This window comes from Engystomops pustulosus, chromosome 8 (genome assembly GCF_040894005.1).
Source record: "Engystomops pustulosus chromosome 8, aEngPut4.maternal, whole genome shotgun sequence".
NCBI lineage: Eukaryota > Metazoa > Chordata > Amphibia > Anura > Leptodactylidae > Engystomops > Engystomops pustulosus.
The window spans coordinates 48588991-48607659 of NC_092418.1; the positions used below are offsets into that span (position 1 = coordinate 48588991).

The following is an 18669-nucleotide window of genomic DNA, read 5'->3' on the forward strand; positions in this document are numbered from 1 at the left end:
CCCTTGTGTATGTAGCAAGCCCCCTTTAGTATAAAGCCTGCCAGACCCCTTTAGTATATAACCAGCACAAAAAAACCCCCAAAACTAACTACTCACCTTACCGACGCGGCGTGCAGGTCCTCTACTTGCTTCAGCTACAGGTCAGCAACAGGTCCGGGTCCCTGCACGCTATGATGTCAGCAGCGGCTGAAGTCATAGCTGCGTGCCCGCTGCGCACGGACCTGCTGCTGCTGACGGAAGGAGAGAAGACCTGCGGGGGCCCCCGGAAAGCTGAGTTTTGACTTTATTTTTTTTTCTTGACTTGAGTATAAGCCAAGTTTGAGGTTTTCAGCAGATTTTTTGTGCTGAAAAACTCGGCCTATACTCGAGTTTATATGGAAAGTTAAGAACAAAGTTGCATCCAATCTATAAAATTTAAGAATACATTAAACTCTCTCTCTAAAAAAACCTTTATAGCCAATAGTAACCAACCACAAAGCTGCCAATTCATATACAAATGAATGCCTATCAAGACAGGTCTGTTGGCCTCTTTTGCTTCAAATTATGGGACTCATGGAGGTGAAAGGTTGATTCAAATTTATTATTAGCAATTTATTTTTGTAATGAGATATTGGGGGTCACCCTATAGGGGTTTGCTTCCCTCCTCTTTAGAATTATATTAATGGACCTACATAGTTGATGGGGTTGATATAAGATGTAAGTCTATTGGCAAATTTTGTAACATGGAAGATCCATAGGATAGGTAATTATTGTATCCCAAATAATCATAATAAAACCCAAAATGCTTCAGGACCGAAATTTAAAGCTAAATTTCAGGGGTGCAAGGTGTCCCCTGATCACGTCCCCACTGATCACGTTTTAATGACCTTTTCTATAAAATGACCCATTTTTTTAGTATTTGGCAAAAAAAAAAGACATGACAAAAGAGATGTCAAATTCCATCAACAGTCTTCTTCCCAAATGAATACAAATTAAACAAATTTGTGCAGGTCAGGAAGCTTTACTCTACATATTCTTATTTGATATATGCTACATTTTGTTTGATGTTTTAAATGGGAGAACCACCTAAACAATATTCAGAAACATTACAAAAGGTGGGGTCTTATGAGACATTTGTAAAGGGGTAGTAATCAACCCCTTTTTGATGCAAATGGAATTCAAAGTAAACGTGACATGTAGTTTCTAACATGACAGTAAATTACTTTTTTGTGTTCTCTATGTAAAACTGGCTTCTTATTTGCACTTTTTACTGTTTTTAACATTGTTGTTTTCACATTGTTAGTGTCTCTTCAACATCCCAGAGTCTGATAAATGCATATTTATTTAAAAATATATATTTTTGCTAGGGCAAATTTTGTTACTCTATAAAATGTAATGTGGTTCTATTTGGTGGAGATATGGAATTGGTTAGGAAAGTATTACTTGTAACAATTTTTTCACCATTCTGTTGTTTAAAAAATAAATAAATTAAAAATTAAAAAGACAGGAAAATCCATCACATATTCATTGAGGTTGACTGATTGATAAAAAGCTGATTTTTATGCCTGTGGAATAAAAAGCCATAAAATCACACACAACGGTGTTCAGCCATAACAAACAGTGCTATGCATATGTTAAAAGCTACATGCTAAAATCCACAAATTTTGTAAAATGCTACTTACGTTCCATAAAATAGGGACCAGACTCAATTCTCCAGACAATTTGTCCTTTCTGAGTTCCAGTTACACCTCTATTCTTGGAATCCCAAAAGTTTGAGGGACAATTTTCATCTAAAAAAAACCCAAAAAACAAAGGCGTTGGCTTGGAAACCTACTAAGCAAATAAAATGTTTACATAATATGGGTCGTCATAAATGAATAAACAAATTAGATAAACTGGCCAAATACAACAGCAAGATGTCATCAACCTCTCACTACTGTAAATCTCTCCACAGTCATTTTAGTGTTCCCGCATGCTCTCCATATTCTTTTCTTTTTGAGATCTAGCCGCGGATGCTTGCTTGGCTATTTTTGGTGCTCACTTTGACTTGAATGGCTGGTGTGTAGTCACTAACCACCGCTCCACTCAAGCAGTGAGTGATACGGCCGATTTACACATCACACAAAAGTTATTTTTAACAACTTGCAGTCATTGCCTGTAAATGAAAAAAAGGCACTGCCTGGACATCAGATTGCCTGTCTGAATACTGTGACTGGTTTAATGATGAGAAATATGCAAATATGTTTTCCAGGATGGGATAAGGTTGCCTCTTCGCTACCTTGTAACACAGCCCCCAAAAGGGAAATCTATCATCAAACATGATAAACCAGGGACATTTACTTATAGGTCCAGGCACCTCCTTAAAATCATGCCAATGAGTCAGAAGGGCTCTGGGGGGCATTAACTCAGTGATCTAGCTTCACAGTTTGTCTCACCCTACCCCTGCTCCCTGTGGAGAAGTATCCACAACTAGTCTGACTTTACTTCCTAAAGAGTTTGCTGGCAACAGGGATTCCAGAAACGTTTGAAGCTACTTCTTTTAATATTTTCCCAAATTACATGAATCCACTTTCATGTTTTATGAACTAGTGGAACAGGATGCTAACCGTTCTCTCTACATTATTTATGTCAGGCTTCCGTGCTAAAAACTGTTTCAAAATTAAAATGGATGAAATTGATTAATTATTAGATAAAATACATTATAAAAGCTTCAAAAACCTATTTATTTTCTTCTTTTAGGTTGTTGCAGCAAATGACACTTGCACTAGATGGAAAATACATAATTTCACAGATTTTAATAAACATACGCCAAACATTACTGCTACGAGATGGAGCCAGACAAGAGGACATATCCCACTGAACGAGCATACAGCAGGCTACATTGTAGCTCTCTGTTGTAAGTATATGTCTGCAAGTCCCTTGTAAATGTAGCCTTAACTGCATCATGAATCCCATCACACTGAGATGAAATGTCCTTAGTATAGGGGAGTGTACTTACTCACCTTTTTGATTCCCTGGAAATACACCTCTACCTCTTCGTAATCTAAAAACCTTATGTTGGTTACATGAAGGCTAACGGACACTATTATAGTATTTTAGTATATACTCTTGAAAAAATATGCAGATCCATTCCTTCCCACCGTCAAATACGGTAGTCAAAATAACATACTGTACCAACATCACATTAAAAAAAGTTTTTGTTTACATACTGTGTAATATAATGTTCTCTCTCAAGAAAAGGCTCCAGGCTCCTCTAGAACAAGTATCCACCACAACATACTGCGGCAGAGAGCTGCACAGTCTCACTGCTCTTACAGTAAAGAATCCACTGTCTATGGCGATACTTAGAAAGGTTTCTATGCATAGAGAATACACCCTTGTCTTCGCCACAGGCCTAAGTACAAGATCATTGGAAGAATTTCTTAACTGCCCATTCAAATATTTGTACATTGTAATTGGATCACCCTTCAGCTGTCTCTTTTCTAGTCCCCATGCCCCTAATAATCTTGGTTGCTCTCGTCTGCACCCGTTCCTGTTCTACTATGTCCTTTTTAAATACTGGTGCACAAACCATTAAAAGTGATTTGCATAATGTCATAACTACAAATTTATATTGGAAACCTAAACCTACATGGATATATCCCATAATTGTATTATCCTTTGCAGCAGGTGCCTGGTACTAGTCACTAAAATTAAGTTTACTGTCCACCAATACACTTAAGCCTTTTTCTCCAGCAAGCACATAGCAAGCTCTATATTTATCTACATTAAACAGTGTTGGCGTTGTAATATCCAGCAATAATTACCCCTTTCTCAAGAAGACAAGTTAGGCACTATCCACGGGATAGGACCTAACTTACTGATCAGTGGGGGTCTGAGCGCTAAGCTCTCCGATCTCTGATCGCGAAAACGAGCGGTGCGACCGACCCCTCGCCACTCCTCAGGCTAACGAAGCAGACGGACGCGCATGACCGTTCTGCTCCATTAATCTCTATGGAGCTAAAGGAAATCGCCCACTGCTTCATAAAGATTAACCCCTTCCCGCCGCAGCCCTTTTTCGTTTTTGCGTTTTAATTTTTCACTCCCCACATTCAAAAATCTGTAACTTTTTTATTTTTCCATGTACAGAGCTGTGTTGTGGCTTATTTTCTGCGTAACATATTACACTTTAAAATGGTGGTATTTAATATTCCATGCCGTGTACTGGGAAGCGGGAAAAAAATTTCAAATGCAGTGAAATTGGTAAAAAACCGCATTTGTGCCGTATTCTTGTGGGCTTGGTTTTTACGTATTTCACTGTGCACCCCAAATGACAGGTCTACTTTATTCTTTGGGTCGGTACGATTACGGGGATAACAAATTTAAATAGGTTTTATAATGTTTTCATACATTTAAAAAAATGAAAACCTCCAGTACAAAAATTTTTGGGGGGATTTTGCCATCTTCTGGCGCTAATAACTTTTTTATACTTTGGTGTATGGAGCTGTGGGTAGTGCCGATTTTTGCAGATTTTGATTACGTTTACAATGTTACCATTTTTAGGACTGTACCACCTTTTGATCACTTTTTATAGAATTTATTTTTTTAAAAGTGCCATTTTCGACTTTGAGTGCGATTTTCCGTTACGGGGTTAAACGCAGTGAAAAACCGTTATAATATTTTGATAGATCGGGCATTTTCGGACGCGGCGATACTTAATGTGTTTATGATTTTTACTGTTTTTTTATATTAATATCAGTTCTAGGGAAAGAAAGGGGGGGGTGATTTGAATTTTTAGTTTTTTTTATTATAACCCTATAACCCTAGGGTGTCTGTACGATCCTATCATATACTGCCATACTACAGTATGGCAGTATATGGAGATTTTACTCCTCATACATTACAATGTGCTGATAGCACATTGTAATGAATGGGTTAACCCGAAGTAGCTTCGGGTCTTTGTGAGACCCAACACTACCATGGTGATGGATCGCCGCTCCCCGATTATGTCACCGGGAACGACGATCCTCGGAAAGATTGCGGCGCCCATGCACCGCCATCTTTTTGAAGCCGCCACCCAAGCGCCACCATCTTTTTGAAGCCGCTTTGCCGGCAGCGATCAGCAGCAAAGACTTACCGGCTATGGAAAGGGCTCGGCCCGCAAGCCCTCTCCATGCACCAGGACCCGGTATGTGACGTACTAATACGTCACATGTCGGTAAGGGGTTAATAGAGCAGAACGGTCATGCGAGGCCATCCGCTCCATTAGTCTCATGGAGTGACGAGGCGTCGTCCGGAACCCTGGTTTTCGCAATCGGCAGAGGTTTTGGCACTGAGACCCCCACTGATCAGCGAAGCTGCCGGTGGCTTCAAAAAGATGGCGGAATGACGTCAATGGGGAGCAGCAATCGGTTGCTCCCGAAGACCCGGGACTGTAAAGTTTTAACCCATTCATTATAATGTGCGATTTGTAGTATGGCAGTATATGATAGGATTAATCAGACAACCTAGGGTTAAAGTACTGTATATACTCGAGTATAAGCAGACTCAGCCCCCATGTAGCATACAGCCAGCCAGCCCCCATGTAGCATACAGCCAGCCAGCCCCCATGTAGCATACAGCCAGCCAGCCCCCATGTAGCATACAGCCAGCCAGCCCCCATGTAGCATACAGCCAGCCAGCCCCCATGTAGCATACAGCCAGCCAGCCCTCATGTAGCATACAGCCAGCCAGCCCTCATGTAGCATACAGTCAGCCTGCCCCCATGTAGCATACAGTCAGCCTGCCCCCATGTAGCATACAGTCAGCCTGCCCCCATGTAGCATACAGTCAGCCTGCCCCCATGTAGCATACAGTCAGCCTGCCCCCATGTAGCATACAGCCAGCCAGCCCCCATGTAGCATACAGCCAGCCAGCCCCCATGTAGCATACAGCCAGCCAGCCCCCATGTAGCATACAGCCAGCCTGCCCCCATGTAGCATACAGCCAGCCTGCCCCCATGTAGCATACAGCCAGCCTGCCCCCATGTAGCATACAGCCTGCCCCCATGTAGTATACAGCCTGCCCCCATGTAGTATACAGCTGCCCCCATGTAGTTTGCCAAACAGATTAAAAAAAAATAAACTTTATACTCACCCTCTGGTGCTCCACGATGTTCGTTGCGGCTCCCGATCCCCGTCGTGGCTCCCAGGGCCGCTTCTTCTGTCTTCTATCTTCTCTAGCCGGCAGAGTCACGTCCATGCGATCTGCCGGCCGTCGCACACTACGATGCGGCGTAAAAAGATAGAAGAGGAGCCACGAAGGGGATCGGGAACCGCGACGAACATCGGGGACACCGGAGGGTGAGTATTAAGGGTTTTTTTAAATTGACTCGTGTGTAAGCAGAGGTAAGGTTTTTCAGCACATTTTTTGTGCTGAAAAACTCGGCTTATACACGAGTATATATGGTACCCTATAGTGAAAGTAAAAATTTTAAAAAAAGTTAAAAAAATTATAATAAAAAACCTAAAAATTCAAATCATCCCCCTTTTCCTACAACTGATATAAATAAACAGTAAAAATCATAAACACATTAGGGATCACCGCATCCAAAATTGCCAGATCTATCAAAATACAATAACGTTGTTTAATGCGTTTAACACCGTAATGGAAAATAGTGCCGAAATTTGAAAATGGCATTTTCAAAATAATTCAATAAAAAGTGACCAAAAGGTCGCACAGTCCTAAAATTGTTGGAATTGAAAACGTCATCAAAAGTTGCACAAAATGACACCACACCACCCAAGGCTCCGTGCACCAAAGTATGAAAAAGTTATTAGCGCCAGAAGATGGCAAAAGAAAAAATTAGCACAGGAGGTTTTAATTTTTGTGAATGTAGAAAAACATTATAAAACGCCCCAAAGACGTTTAGTCACAGTTTTTTTGTAACTATGAAGTGCTAATTTTTTTACGCAGAAAACAAGCCGTCACAGAACTCTTTACGTGTAAAAATAAAAAAAGTTCTACCTATAACTTTTTTTATTTTTACACGTAAAGAGCAAAAAGGTGAGGAGTGAAAAATGGAAATGAAAAAACAAAAATATCATCCTATAATAATTTATTTGCCCGTCTTTATTTCTAAATAGGGCAACATATAGACAGAACAGACAAAGTTGAAGAATTCTGATTCTTTGCACTTACCAATAATTCCCAGGCTAGTTCTTTGTGTTCCCACACATGAAAAATATCCCTGAAATTCCCAGTCAGATTGAAACGGTTAAAGTGTTAGAGGTCATTTAACATCCTGAGCAATTTGTTTGCGTTATCATTGTCAGTTTTGTCTGATTTCCTTCTGAAGCCTTCCCATGGTTGTGGTAATCTGCACTGCGCCTCGGACACATGTACAGGTCCTGCAAAGTCTGGGAAAGGAACTGTGCACAGAGAGAGCTGGCCACTTCAGAGCCGACTCTGTGCCCCTGCTTCTTCTTCTGGATCAGCTGTAAACACTACTGACTAATGCTCACCTAGTCTATGTCATTTCCTTAGATAACACATGTATGGACTAAAATTCATCCCTCCTTTCTGGTACAGGATGTAATAGCCCATCCTCTCAAAGTTTCCTTCCTCTTCCATGGGAACATGCCGCGCTGTTTGTAGTGTGAATCATCATACTGATGACATAAACTACCCCACAGTAAACTTTGCACTATACAGTTAACCTTTAGGGTGTTGTTACTACAGTTATCAAGGATTGTGGCTTCACTAAGCATTTTAAGGCTATGGCTTTGTGATTTAAATGCAGGCAGTCCCCGGGTTACATACAAGATAGGTTGTGTAGGTATGTTCTTAAGTTGAATTTGTATGCAAGTCGAAACTGTATATTTTATCATTGAAACCCCAGCCAAATTTTTTTTTGGTCTTTGTGACAACTGGATTGTTAGGTTGTCATAAGAATCATGATCAACAATAAAGCTTCATTGCAGACAACTGTGATACCTGTTATAGCACTTATTTGTAGTCTAAGGCTAAAGTACAGTAAATTACCAATAACCAGAGGTCTGTTTGTAACTAGGGGTCGTCTGTAAGTCAGGTGTTCTTAAGTAGGGGACCGCCTGTACTGCTGATTTTTAGCTGAAATGACCTGCCTCATCTTATTGCTGCTGTGCTCCTGATCAATGATCCCCCACAGCTTAATATATGAATTGCACACACAGAAAATAAAGCATAAGAATATACATATTCGAAAATTTTCAGAAAAAGATCCTGAAAACTGGTGGTCAGATTTTTAAGTTGCCGAGTAATATGTTACACCGTCATTTAAGGGCCAAAAAGCTCGGCTTATACTCGAGTGTATACAGTATGCACAAGATCCTATCAGGATCACCCATATTGTACTTACACTGGTAAAGTTTCAGTAAAGCTGTAATCCACTGGTAACAGGACTCAGGACTCTAATTGTCACTCTATACTATCTACATGTCCCCTCCATCATAACCATTCCCATAGTATTGGTAAAAAAAGGTGTGCCAAAGGCATCTGCAGAACCCTCCTACTACTACTATTGGAGTGGTCATGACAGAGAGGGCATGCTTATAGTAATGTCGGCACGCCCTTCTCCATCTGCCGGAAGGCTGCAGGATGTCACAGAAAAACCTGAGACCTTCTGACCAGGGGTCACATGACCGGATGGTCCTGGCAATTTTACATAAACTTTATTAGAGTAAATACTACATGGGTGATCCTATTAGGGTTTTGTATTCACCCTGGGAAAGATTTGTGATAGTGACCAACCCCTTTAAGGATGTATGAGAGGGCTCGCCCGCTATGGCCTCTCCATACACAGTAGGTGTCTGCTTCTGCTGTTGTTTATGGTAGTATCTTCCTTGTGCAGCCGGGCAAGGAAAATACTACTGCGGGATTTGCAGAGCGCTGGGTGACATCTTACTTGCACAGTCGGCTGCACAAGGAAGATACTACCGTGTATGCTAGGGATATCACAAGCTCTCTACTTGGTATACTAGGCAGGACAAGGCGGCTAGCCTCATACTGGAGAAGTGACTAAATTAAAAGATGGCAGAGCAATGAGGGGCTCTGTTGATACCCTAGAGCCCTTCAGGTTAATTTACAAATTTTCAAAAAAATTCTTTTTTTTTTATTTTTTTTGGGGCATTCCTGTGTATAAAAAAGCACTACACTTCATTGGACAAACAGCTAAATATTAGGAGTTTAGTGATTCTGACAGAGATTTGCTTTAAACACCAGATAAGCCCTCTTAGGACTCTGTAAACAAAAAAATAATGCTAATGGTTGCCATAGCAACTGGGGTCATCCAAGAGGCCCTCAGGGCAATCATGAAGGAATAATGCTTGTTAGGCAACCTGAAGTGTATTGGTATACTGAGTATTCCAATGCATTTTATTAGCAAAGAAATGTTACCGTATGTTTGTAGGTGGGTCTTATTAGTGTAAAAAAAAAAAAAAGAGAGAAGAAAGGGTGATATTTAAAGAAAACCCGTCATGCAAAATAACCCCCCTAAACTAACTATATTTTCATAAACTGCCATTAGAGAGCATTGCCTCTATCCCTTTATTGTCCCTCTACATGCCTGTAAACCTAAGCAATGAGGTCCTAAAGCTGTATGCAAATGACCTGTGAAATGTCCAATGATGCATTAGCATATTCAAGCTGTCCACTCTATTCATGAGTGGGAGGCACAGCCACACCCCCAGTGCTTGACTGACAGCCTGTGTAATGATGTGAGGCTGTATAATGATGTGCTTCCTGGTGCTGGTGGCCACGCCCCCTGCAGCCTGTGTGTGCATGTGTGTGTGTGTTTAGGAGAGATACAGCAGCTCCATGCAGCCATGTTACAGCAGAACATGTCAGATTCATGTGTAGCTGATGTCTGTGTCTCTCACCTGTATATTAGGAGGATGCAGCATGTCAGCAATGCTTTACTATACAATACACACAGACATGAGCAGGGGGAGGAGAGGGGAGGGGTAACAGCGGTGACATCACTGCCTCTGACCATGTGACCAGCCTCATTTACATGATAAAAAATAGATGATTTTACAATGAATAATGTATGAAATAACTAGATAAAGGCTGTGATGGGATCCTTGTGAGCTGCTCCAACAGGTAGAGGTGACAGGACAAGTGACACAGACCTGATGACAGGTGTCCTTTAATAATGTTTACAAAAGCATGCAAACCCTAGTAACAATACATGAAAAAAATTTTCAATTCCAAAAAAGTAGTTTTTTTGCTTTTAGCTTTCAAAAAATGTAAATAAACAAAAAAGTTCCATTTCCTTTTCCAAGGCCGGAATTGCTCTTTTATGTATCTCTGCAAAAAGGGTTCTTGAATAACATTAATGCACGCATCAAGATGCACGCAACACGCAACTGGTGCTGCAAAAAACAACTCAATATACAGTGATGGCAAAATAAAAAGAGCTATTTGTGCATGCAACAATTTCTGATTTAACCCACGTGCCTTTTGTCAGGGTCAACATACAGGACGGCTGCTCTGCATCACAAAGGCAAAATAACTGATAGGGTAAATGAATGCGTTTCCACGTTCCTTTAGTGTCTCGTAAGGAATTCCAGGATGTTTTGGCTCATTTCCTTAAGTGTCTGTATCTTTCAGATGAGCAAAGCACTGAAGACTTTAGGAAGTGAGTCACAACCAGTTGCTGTCTAAAGCTACAATTCTCGGGTAAGCCACTGGTTTGCCCAAAGACTATGGGAAAGATCTATTATGCCATGGCATGGAAAAAGCCCATCTCTGCCGCTTTTTTTTCCCTGCGGAAGCCATTTTTCATGGCTAGTGATATGGGTGGGTACACATCTCCACCCTGGATCACCAATAGGTTTGTGCATCTCTGACCCTTTATTCCACAAAGACAAGTTTCTTATATGTCAGTGATGGCTAACCTATGACACGCGTGTCAGTGCTGACACGCGTAGCCATTTTCACTGACACACGGCTGCCTGAGAGTTAAGTTTCATCCTACATGACCAGGTGCAGTAGCCGGGAGGCTGAGAGATTGCACTGAGCTTCCAGCACTCCCCCCTACTCCTCCTCCCCCGGGCCAGCCCCTCCCCATGTGTGAGCTGTGCCTAGTGTCTCCAGTCAGCACAGGTATCAGCACAGGGCACAGCAGGAGAGGTGACCCAGCCATACACCCAGGAGGCTCCTCTGCAGCTCCTGATAGTTGTGGTGGGGGGAAGATGGCAGCACAGTCAGAGGTCACATTGCTGCTGCCTTGTGTGATGTCCCAGCAGATGCCACCTCTACACTGACCATCCCCATAGCAGGGGCAAAGGAGGACAACCACTCTCATCATATAGTAAGTAAGGTCAGTGCACTGTATGATAGAAGACAGTCATCAGGGCTTGTGTGTCAGTTTTGTGATGTACAAGCCCTGAAATAATCGCAACGCCTTTCAAATCGCAAGACATTGCGATTATTTTGCTCCTCACACCTTCTCCATGCCAAGAGGGCATGAGGGAGATGCAGACAGTGGCGCCTGCGCCCTCGCTATAACCTGTGAACTTTCATGACAGAAAGTTCACAGGTTACTAAGCATTTCCACACGTGTTTGAGTGTAACCGATCTATTACAATGTGTGATTTGTACATAGTAATAGATGATTGGGAAAATCCCCATATACTGCCATAATGTAGTATACTGTAGTATGGCAGTACATTGTAGGATCAATCACACAACCTAGGGTTAAAGTACCCTAGAAGTTAAATAATATACATATTTGTTATTTAAACTATAAATATCACAAAATTATGTTTTTTTGTCAAGGTGACACACCACCCGAGTTATGCTCGGTTTTTTGGCGAATTTTGACACACCAAGCTCAAAGGGTTGCCCATCACTGTTATATGTACTCTGAACATCAAAATAACACGTTCTCTAATTCACTGTTATTAACAAAAATGCAGCATTTCACTGAAAAAATAACAGCATTTTGAATTTTTGCCTCATGCAGCAAAAAAGGCTAGAATTGACCCTGGTGGGCAGCAATGGGAAATATTAAAATTTATCCTAATTTATAACATTTCTTCAAATATGTAAAGATATAAAAAGATGTAATTAAATTTAAAAAAGGCAACCCTAACACATTTCTATTAATATTCTGCAAATATTTTGAAAACTTTCTTCAATCACCAGTAAAAATCAAACGTTATGATTTAATAGCAACCAAGCATCGAAAATAATAGCTAATTTATGCTTTGTTTTAGTATAAAAGATTTTAAAAGGCACGTTCCCAGATGGTCCCACTAAATAATGCAAAAGCACATGAGTTAAATTCTTGCACAGCCATAACAGACATAGCGAAAAACCTCATGTTTGTTAAAGGGGTATTCGAACGAAGACAAGATTTTTAAATGCACTCAGGATAACAAAATAATACATTCTCTAATTCACTGCTATAAAAATACAGCATTGTACAGATATAAGTCCAATCTGACTCTAACAGTCCTTGTGTACACAATTTCAGTTGCCCGGGATCTGACAGTTAATCTTCTAACTTTAGGGTAGGGAAGACATCTTGTTCTCCTGTCTGACGGTGCCCTGAGCTCCTCTCTACATTGGCCCCACCCCTTGAATTCCTAGACAAGCTCACACACAGACACTACTTGCCAGCAAACAGCAGCTTGACGAGACTTATTCTACAAGCTACAGACAGGTAAGGTCTTTATCCAGGGGAGGGGGGGGGAGGCATATAGCAGTGCTGACTATATGTGTTATGGCTGAGATAGCAAAGCTGAGAATGTCATTGTGAGTTATATGCATTTCATGGATCTCATCATTTCATTACTAGTACAATGTTCAGAAGCTAAATGAAAGTGTATATAAACCTGGTCCCTTATAATCTAACCACAAAGTCAGCACACAGCATCTCACAGCACTAGAGGGATCATGAAGTGTCTGCTTAGAGATCCCCTGCCCACACTCTGGAAACTTACACTGAACAGCCTAGGGAGTGATAAAAACTAAAACAGTAAAATTGTAAAGTAAGGGGTTTAAAATGATCTTTATTGTGTAAACATTGCTAGGAGATTGAAATTTGACAATTTTCTTTCATGGCCAAACACTTTTAAAAGGTAGCATCAAGGATAAATGTGCTCCAGATACATGCAGATACTTGCGTCCTGCAAGTTGCTTGTATTTTGTAAAATGAGTTTTTGACTTTTTGGTTGTGACCACTGGGTGTGCACTAAAGTCTGCCACTTTATAACACTTTTTACTTTTGTCAGTATTATTCAGATGATACCCAATTAAAATAAGTATTTTTTATGTTTTGCTAGTGTTATAAAATGAAAAAAAAAACACTTTTTACCTACCATATTCTCATAACTTTTTAAAATTTTTCCTCTGAGTTGAGAGCTAATTTTTATGCGAAAAGCTGTCATTTTCATTGGTACCATTCTGCACCACTTGTTGATCAATTTTTACACATTAGACCATATTCAGTAAAGTGTTTGTGCCAATTTTCTGTTTAACATTCCAGGCCTAGCACCTCTTTTTTAAGGTATAGCTGATGTCAACAGTGATGTCAGGGATGTACCAGAAAGCTCTGGGTTTTTTTTAACTGCAGTATTTACTAGTTGAAAAATGTTCCCCAAAGTCTGCAGCCATTATCTGTAACAGGTCCAGGCTTTATGGAAAAAGTCTTCTTATCCAATTCTCTCCCAGACCTTAGAAGAATAAGATTCTTATTAGCGCCTTCCTCCATTTATCAGACTCTTTAAAGGGAACCTGTCATCACATTTTTCACGTTCCAGGAAAGCAAAGCGTTAAACATTTTTTTACCCCTAATAATAAGTTAACAGAGCTGTGTATGTCTAATTGAATACTGGCAGAAGGTCCCCAAGTACTAGTTCCATACAGCAGCATTGCCTAGCAGTGAAACTGGTCGATCGGGAACAAGTAGGCAGGGCAGTGTAAGTAAAATATAATATGCCAGACTCCAGTAATATCATTGGACTCCCCTCGGGCGAGTTGCATATAAGTTTACAAACTGAGTTATTTTAACAACTTTTTAACACTGCAGCCAGGAACAATCAGGACAATGTTTTTTAAAGGACATCTACCACCAGTGTAAGGATTGTAAACCGGCACACTGGCATACTGGTGTGTTCCCCCTCTGGCAAGATCTACCGTGCTTTTTGGACTAGAAGGCGAACCGGATTATAAGGCGCACCATCAATAAATGCCTTCTAAACTGTCTAGGTTCATGTAAAAGGCGCACCGGATTATAAGGCACACCTGATTATAAGGATGAATGACCAGCAAGTGGCAGACCTGTGCACAGTTCAAGGCAGCTGTTTTCTGTCAGTGCGGTTCATATATAACGCGCACCTTTGATTTCTGAGAAAATCAAATTTTTTTTGTGTGCCTTATAGTCCGAAAAGTACGGTACCCTTCTTTTAGCTTCATATACCCTGGTTTTTATGAAAAAACAAAGGGGCTTTTTTGGTGTTGATGGAAAATGGAACCCCTCAGATTCATTTGCATAATTAAAAAAAATTCTTAAAAACGAGGGCAAAAGAATCAAAAGAATAGCAGATCCTGCCGGAGGTGGCACACACAAGTATATCAGTATGCTTGGTTTACAATGCTTGATCCCGGTTGAAGATTTCCTTTAATCATATCTTTTATGAAATATTTATTTTGGGTGGGTTAATTTAAATGGCATGTTCTCTTTAACTCCTTTCTAGTCTTATGTAAAGTGACACAAACTCAAAATTGCATTTTTCTCCGTTTAACTGCTTAATTGACATCAGTACCCTTCAGTTCACTCTGTAAAATCTTCCACACTTCTTCTGAGAGTTTGAAAGATAAGGCTGTCTATGGAAGACTTCAAAGCAGTCACCAGCAAAACAGCTGAGATTTAAGAGACAAGTCATATAATAGCCAGAAATTAAGATTGCTCAGAAGTAGCAACATATCCTAAAAGGTAGTTGAAAGTTTGGCAAGCATTAAGCTTACAGTGGGTACAGAAAGTTTTCACTCCTTTAAATTATTCGCTCTTTGTTTCATTGTAACCAATTTGTAAGGTCAAAAAAGTGTTTCTTACTCTCATTAATGTAAACACTGCAGCCCATCTTGACAGAAAATAAATTGAGATGTTTAATAAATTAGCAAAAATATCTACAAGAAAAACTGAAATATCACATATCACAAATATACATACCCTTTGCTGTGACACTCATATTTAACTCACACGCTGTCCTTTTCTTTCAGATCCTCCTTGAGATGGTTCTACTGCTTCATTGTGTTTAATTACTCTGAGTGGACTTGATTAGGAAAGGCACACACCTGTCTACATAAGACCTTACAGCTTACAGTGCATGTCACAGCACACAAGAATAATGATGTCAAAAGAACTGCCCAAGGAGCTCAGAGACTTGTGGCAATGCGCTGATCTGGCCAAGGTTACAAAAAGATTCTCTGAAGCACTCAAGGTTCCTCAGAGCACAGTGACCTGCACAATCCTTAAATGGAAGAAGTTCAGGACAACCACAACTCTTCCACCACATAGCTGTCCAGCCCAAAGCAATTGTGGGAGATGAACCTTGGCGAGAGGTAAAGAAGACCCCCAAAATCACTGTGTTTGAGCTCCAGAGATGCAGTAAGGAAATGGAAGAAAGTTCCACAAAGTCAGCTATCATATGAAAGTCTGCATACAGTTTGCAAAAAAAAAAAAAAAAAATATGAAGGACTCCAAGGCTCTGAGAAATAAGATTCTCTGGTCTGATGAGATGAAGATTTAACTTTTTGCTGTTAATTCTGCTATGTGTGGAAAAAACCAGACACTGCTCATCACCTGCCAAATACAATCCCAACAGTGAAACATGGTGGCGGCAGCATCATGCTATGGGGGTGTTTTTTAGCTGCAGGGACATGACGACTGGTTACAATTCATTCAAAGGAAAGATGAATGTGGGGAAGTACAGAGATATCCCTGAGTGCTATGGATCTCAGAATGGGCCTAAGGTTCACCTTCCAACAAGACAATGGCCCCTAAGCACACAGGTTAAATAACAAAAATAGCCAGAGCCCTGACCTAAACCCAATTGAACATCTTTGAAAAGACTTGAAAATGTCTTCCACCAACATTCACCAACCAGTCTGAGGGAAATAGAGGATCAGCAAGGAAGAATGGCAGAGAATCCCCAAATTCAGGTAAGAATCATTCCCAAGAAGACTCATGGCTGTACTAGCTCAAAAGCTGCTTCTACTCAATACTGAGCAAAGGGGCTGAATACTTATGACTATGATATTTTAGTTTTTCTTGTTTAATAAATTAGAAAAATTATCTACATTTCTATTTTATTTCTGTCAAGATGAGGTGCAGAAAAATGAGCAAAAAAAATTTACTTTTTTGATCTTGGCAATTGGATGCAATGAAACACAGAGTAAAACATTGAAAGGGGTCTGAACACTTTCCATATCCACTATATAAGGCAGATATGATGAGGAAAATTGTCTAGGTTGTTCTCCTGGAAAACACAATTTTTGGTCTAGCATTACAATTTTAATAATTAAACGCATTCTTTATCTGCATCATAACAAACCAATTTTCCACCATTTTAAATGTAATATATGGCAGCTGCCCATTAACAGTATAACTGGGATTAGTGGTTTATGATATTATGGATATAATTAGAAGGTCTTTCATTTATTTTGACTACAAATGACTGCAGTTTGCCAGCTGTGCATGGGAAATTGAACACCAGAAGTTGCCTTAGCTAGTGCAGCAGTTATTATTAAAATCTTTTTATACTCAAATGATAGAAACAGAAGTACAGAAAGCACATTGTTATATTACCCGACCTTTAATAGATATGTAGTGCTCATCTGTTGGTGGATTAAATTGTTTAAGTAATGTACCTCATGTCTCCTATCTTTTACCTCATCAGCTGAACATTCCTGACCATAAAACAGCCACAGATGGAGGGTCATGTGATCTCTGACTGTCCATGAACAATCAACCTGCCAGGACCTACCTGGTCCTGGCAGGGCGATTGTTCATGGACAGTTAGGCTCCATGAACGGCTGTATAGGAGACATATCCACGATAAGGAAAAAATTCTGGATCCAGCTATTTGCAGAATAAGACCACCTTTATTGTATTTTCAGGGCATCCATCACGTAAATTACAGGTGGCATGGTAAAATCATCGCCAACGCGTTTCTAGCACAGACAAGTGCTCTTAATCATGACTGGGGAGTGTGGTAGGCTCGTGTGTTAAATACTTGTACTACAACAGGTCGACCACTCCTTTCCCGTCAGGTTTAGCCAATCCGGTATGATTACAATAAAACACATTACTCCTTACAATGTTTATAAATAGTTACACAGCATATAGATTAGAAAGGCAAAAGCAATACATATTAACCACACTGTCAAACGATCGAAGTTCTTATACAGTTGACATCCTATACAGGTTACAGGTTAATATAATGGACATGGTCAAACACGCTCTAATGTCTGTTGCTTGAAACGGCATAGTATCCGATTAATGTGTATAACACAGAATGGCCAACAGACATGAGAAGGCTGCAGCTTTGTTCCTGGATAACAACGAACAGGTTCCACCAACAGCTGATGGTAAACAATTGGAGAAGCTGCTACACAACGAGACACGAGTCTGGTGGGACTTCACAACCCTAAACAAATATAGGGAGAAAAAAATGATCCCAAGAGGTCTACGCATAAAAAAGATTTTCACTTGTGTATACTCAGAGACATTTATAGAGGATTGGAATAATGCCCTTTCTGAGTGTTCATTTAAACTTATGGAACTAATAACACAACAGGAAGACATCAAACTTAAGGCGCTACAACATGAAATTGAAATCACCAGAAATGATCCAGAAACACTGGATAAAGATAAATTTGAAGAAGTTCTACAGAGAACCGCAGCCTCAACAAGTGTCCTGGAGGACTCAATCATTTACACAAAAAGAACAAGTTTGCAAGGGACCAATTTGATTACAACAACAAACAAGTCTATGAATGGGGAAGGTGGGAGAGACCCCCGCACACGCCCAAAGCAATTTTGAAACGCAGATCCAGTTCCAGAGAAAATATGACAAGGAACGTCAGTTTCACTTCCACTGAAAAGGATTCGGGGGAAATTGACAGATTCTGACCCGGATTTTGTCTTTTAGTTTCCCACATCCTGCATAATTCTTTTATTGCATGCATACATTTAATATTTGTGTTGTTCCAACATACTTCTTGTTTTTAAGACTTTTTTTATTCTCTACATGTAGTTGCTGGACAAAATCGGTATCCATCGATCGACCAACCGAATGTACCTCGTAATGAACCACTATTTACAAATGTTATATACTTACCAACAATCCTGAGGAAACGCCAGGCTGGTTGGTCCTCGATGGACCGGTATACGCACGTACTTCCCACATTGAAATGGTCCGCAGAATGTAATGTAATGTGTTTCCGCTGTCTATCAATAGTTGCATCATGTGACAGGTCACATGACCGGAGACCAGAGAACAGCGTGGAGTTCCCCTGGTAACGGTCCACGGAAGCCACAGAACTCATTGGAGACAATTCGGAGTTGCTATTAAAGTGTTCTATTTGTCAAATGTGGTTAATATGTATTGCTTTTGCCTTTCTAATCTATATGCTGTGTAACTATTTATAAACATTGTAAGGAGTAATGTGTTTTATTGT

The 18669-nt window shown here is 40.2% G+C and overlaps 1 protein-coding gene across 6 annotated transcripts in view; it reads right to left on the reverse strand.

The window, feature by feature from the left end:
• The window catches only part of HECW2 (HECT, C2 and WW domain containing E3 ubiquitin protein ligase 2), a 129395-nt gene that overhangs the window by 60154 nt on the left and 50572 nt on the right, over positions 1-18669 (reverse strand). For 5 of the 6 annotated variants that reach the window (XR_011849374.1, XM_072120866.1, XM_072120867.1 and 2 more), the window contains exon 4: positions 1662-1769. Coding sequence is in view for 5 of the 6 variants with exons in the window: in XM_072120866.1 (XP_071976967.1) it covers positions 1662-1769 (108 nt within the window). In the remaining variant the exon portion in view is untranslated. Of the gene's footprint in view, positions 1-1661; positions 1770-7137; positions 7430-18669 lie in introns of those variants that run through there. The other variant, XM_072120868.1, reaches the window with a different exon arrangement.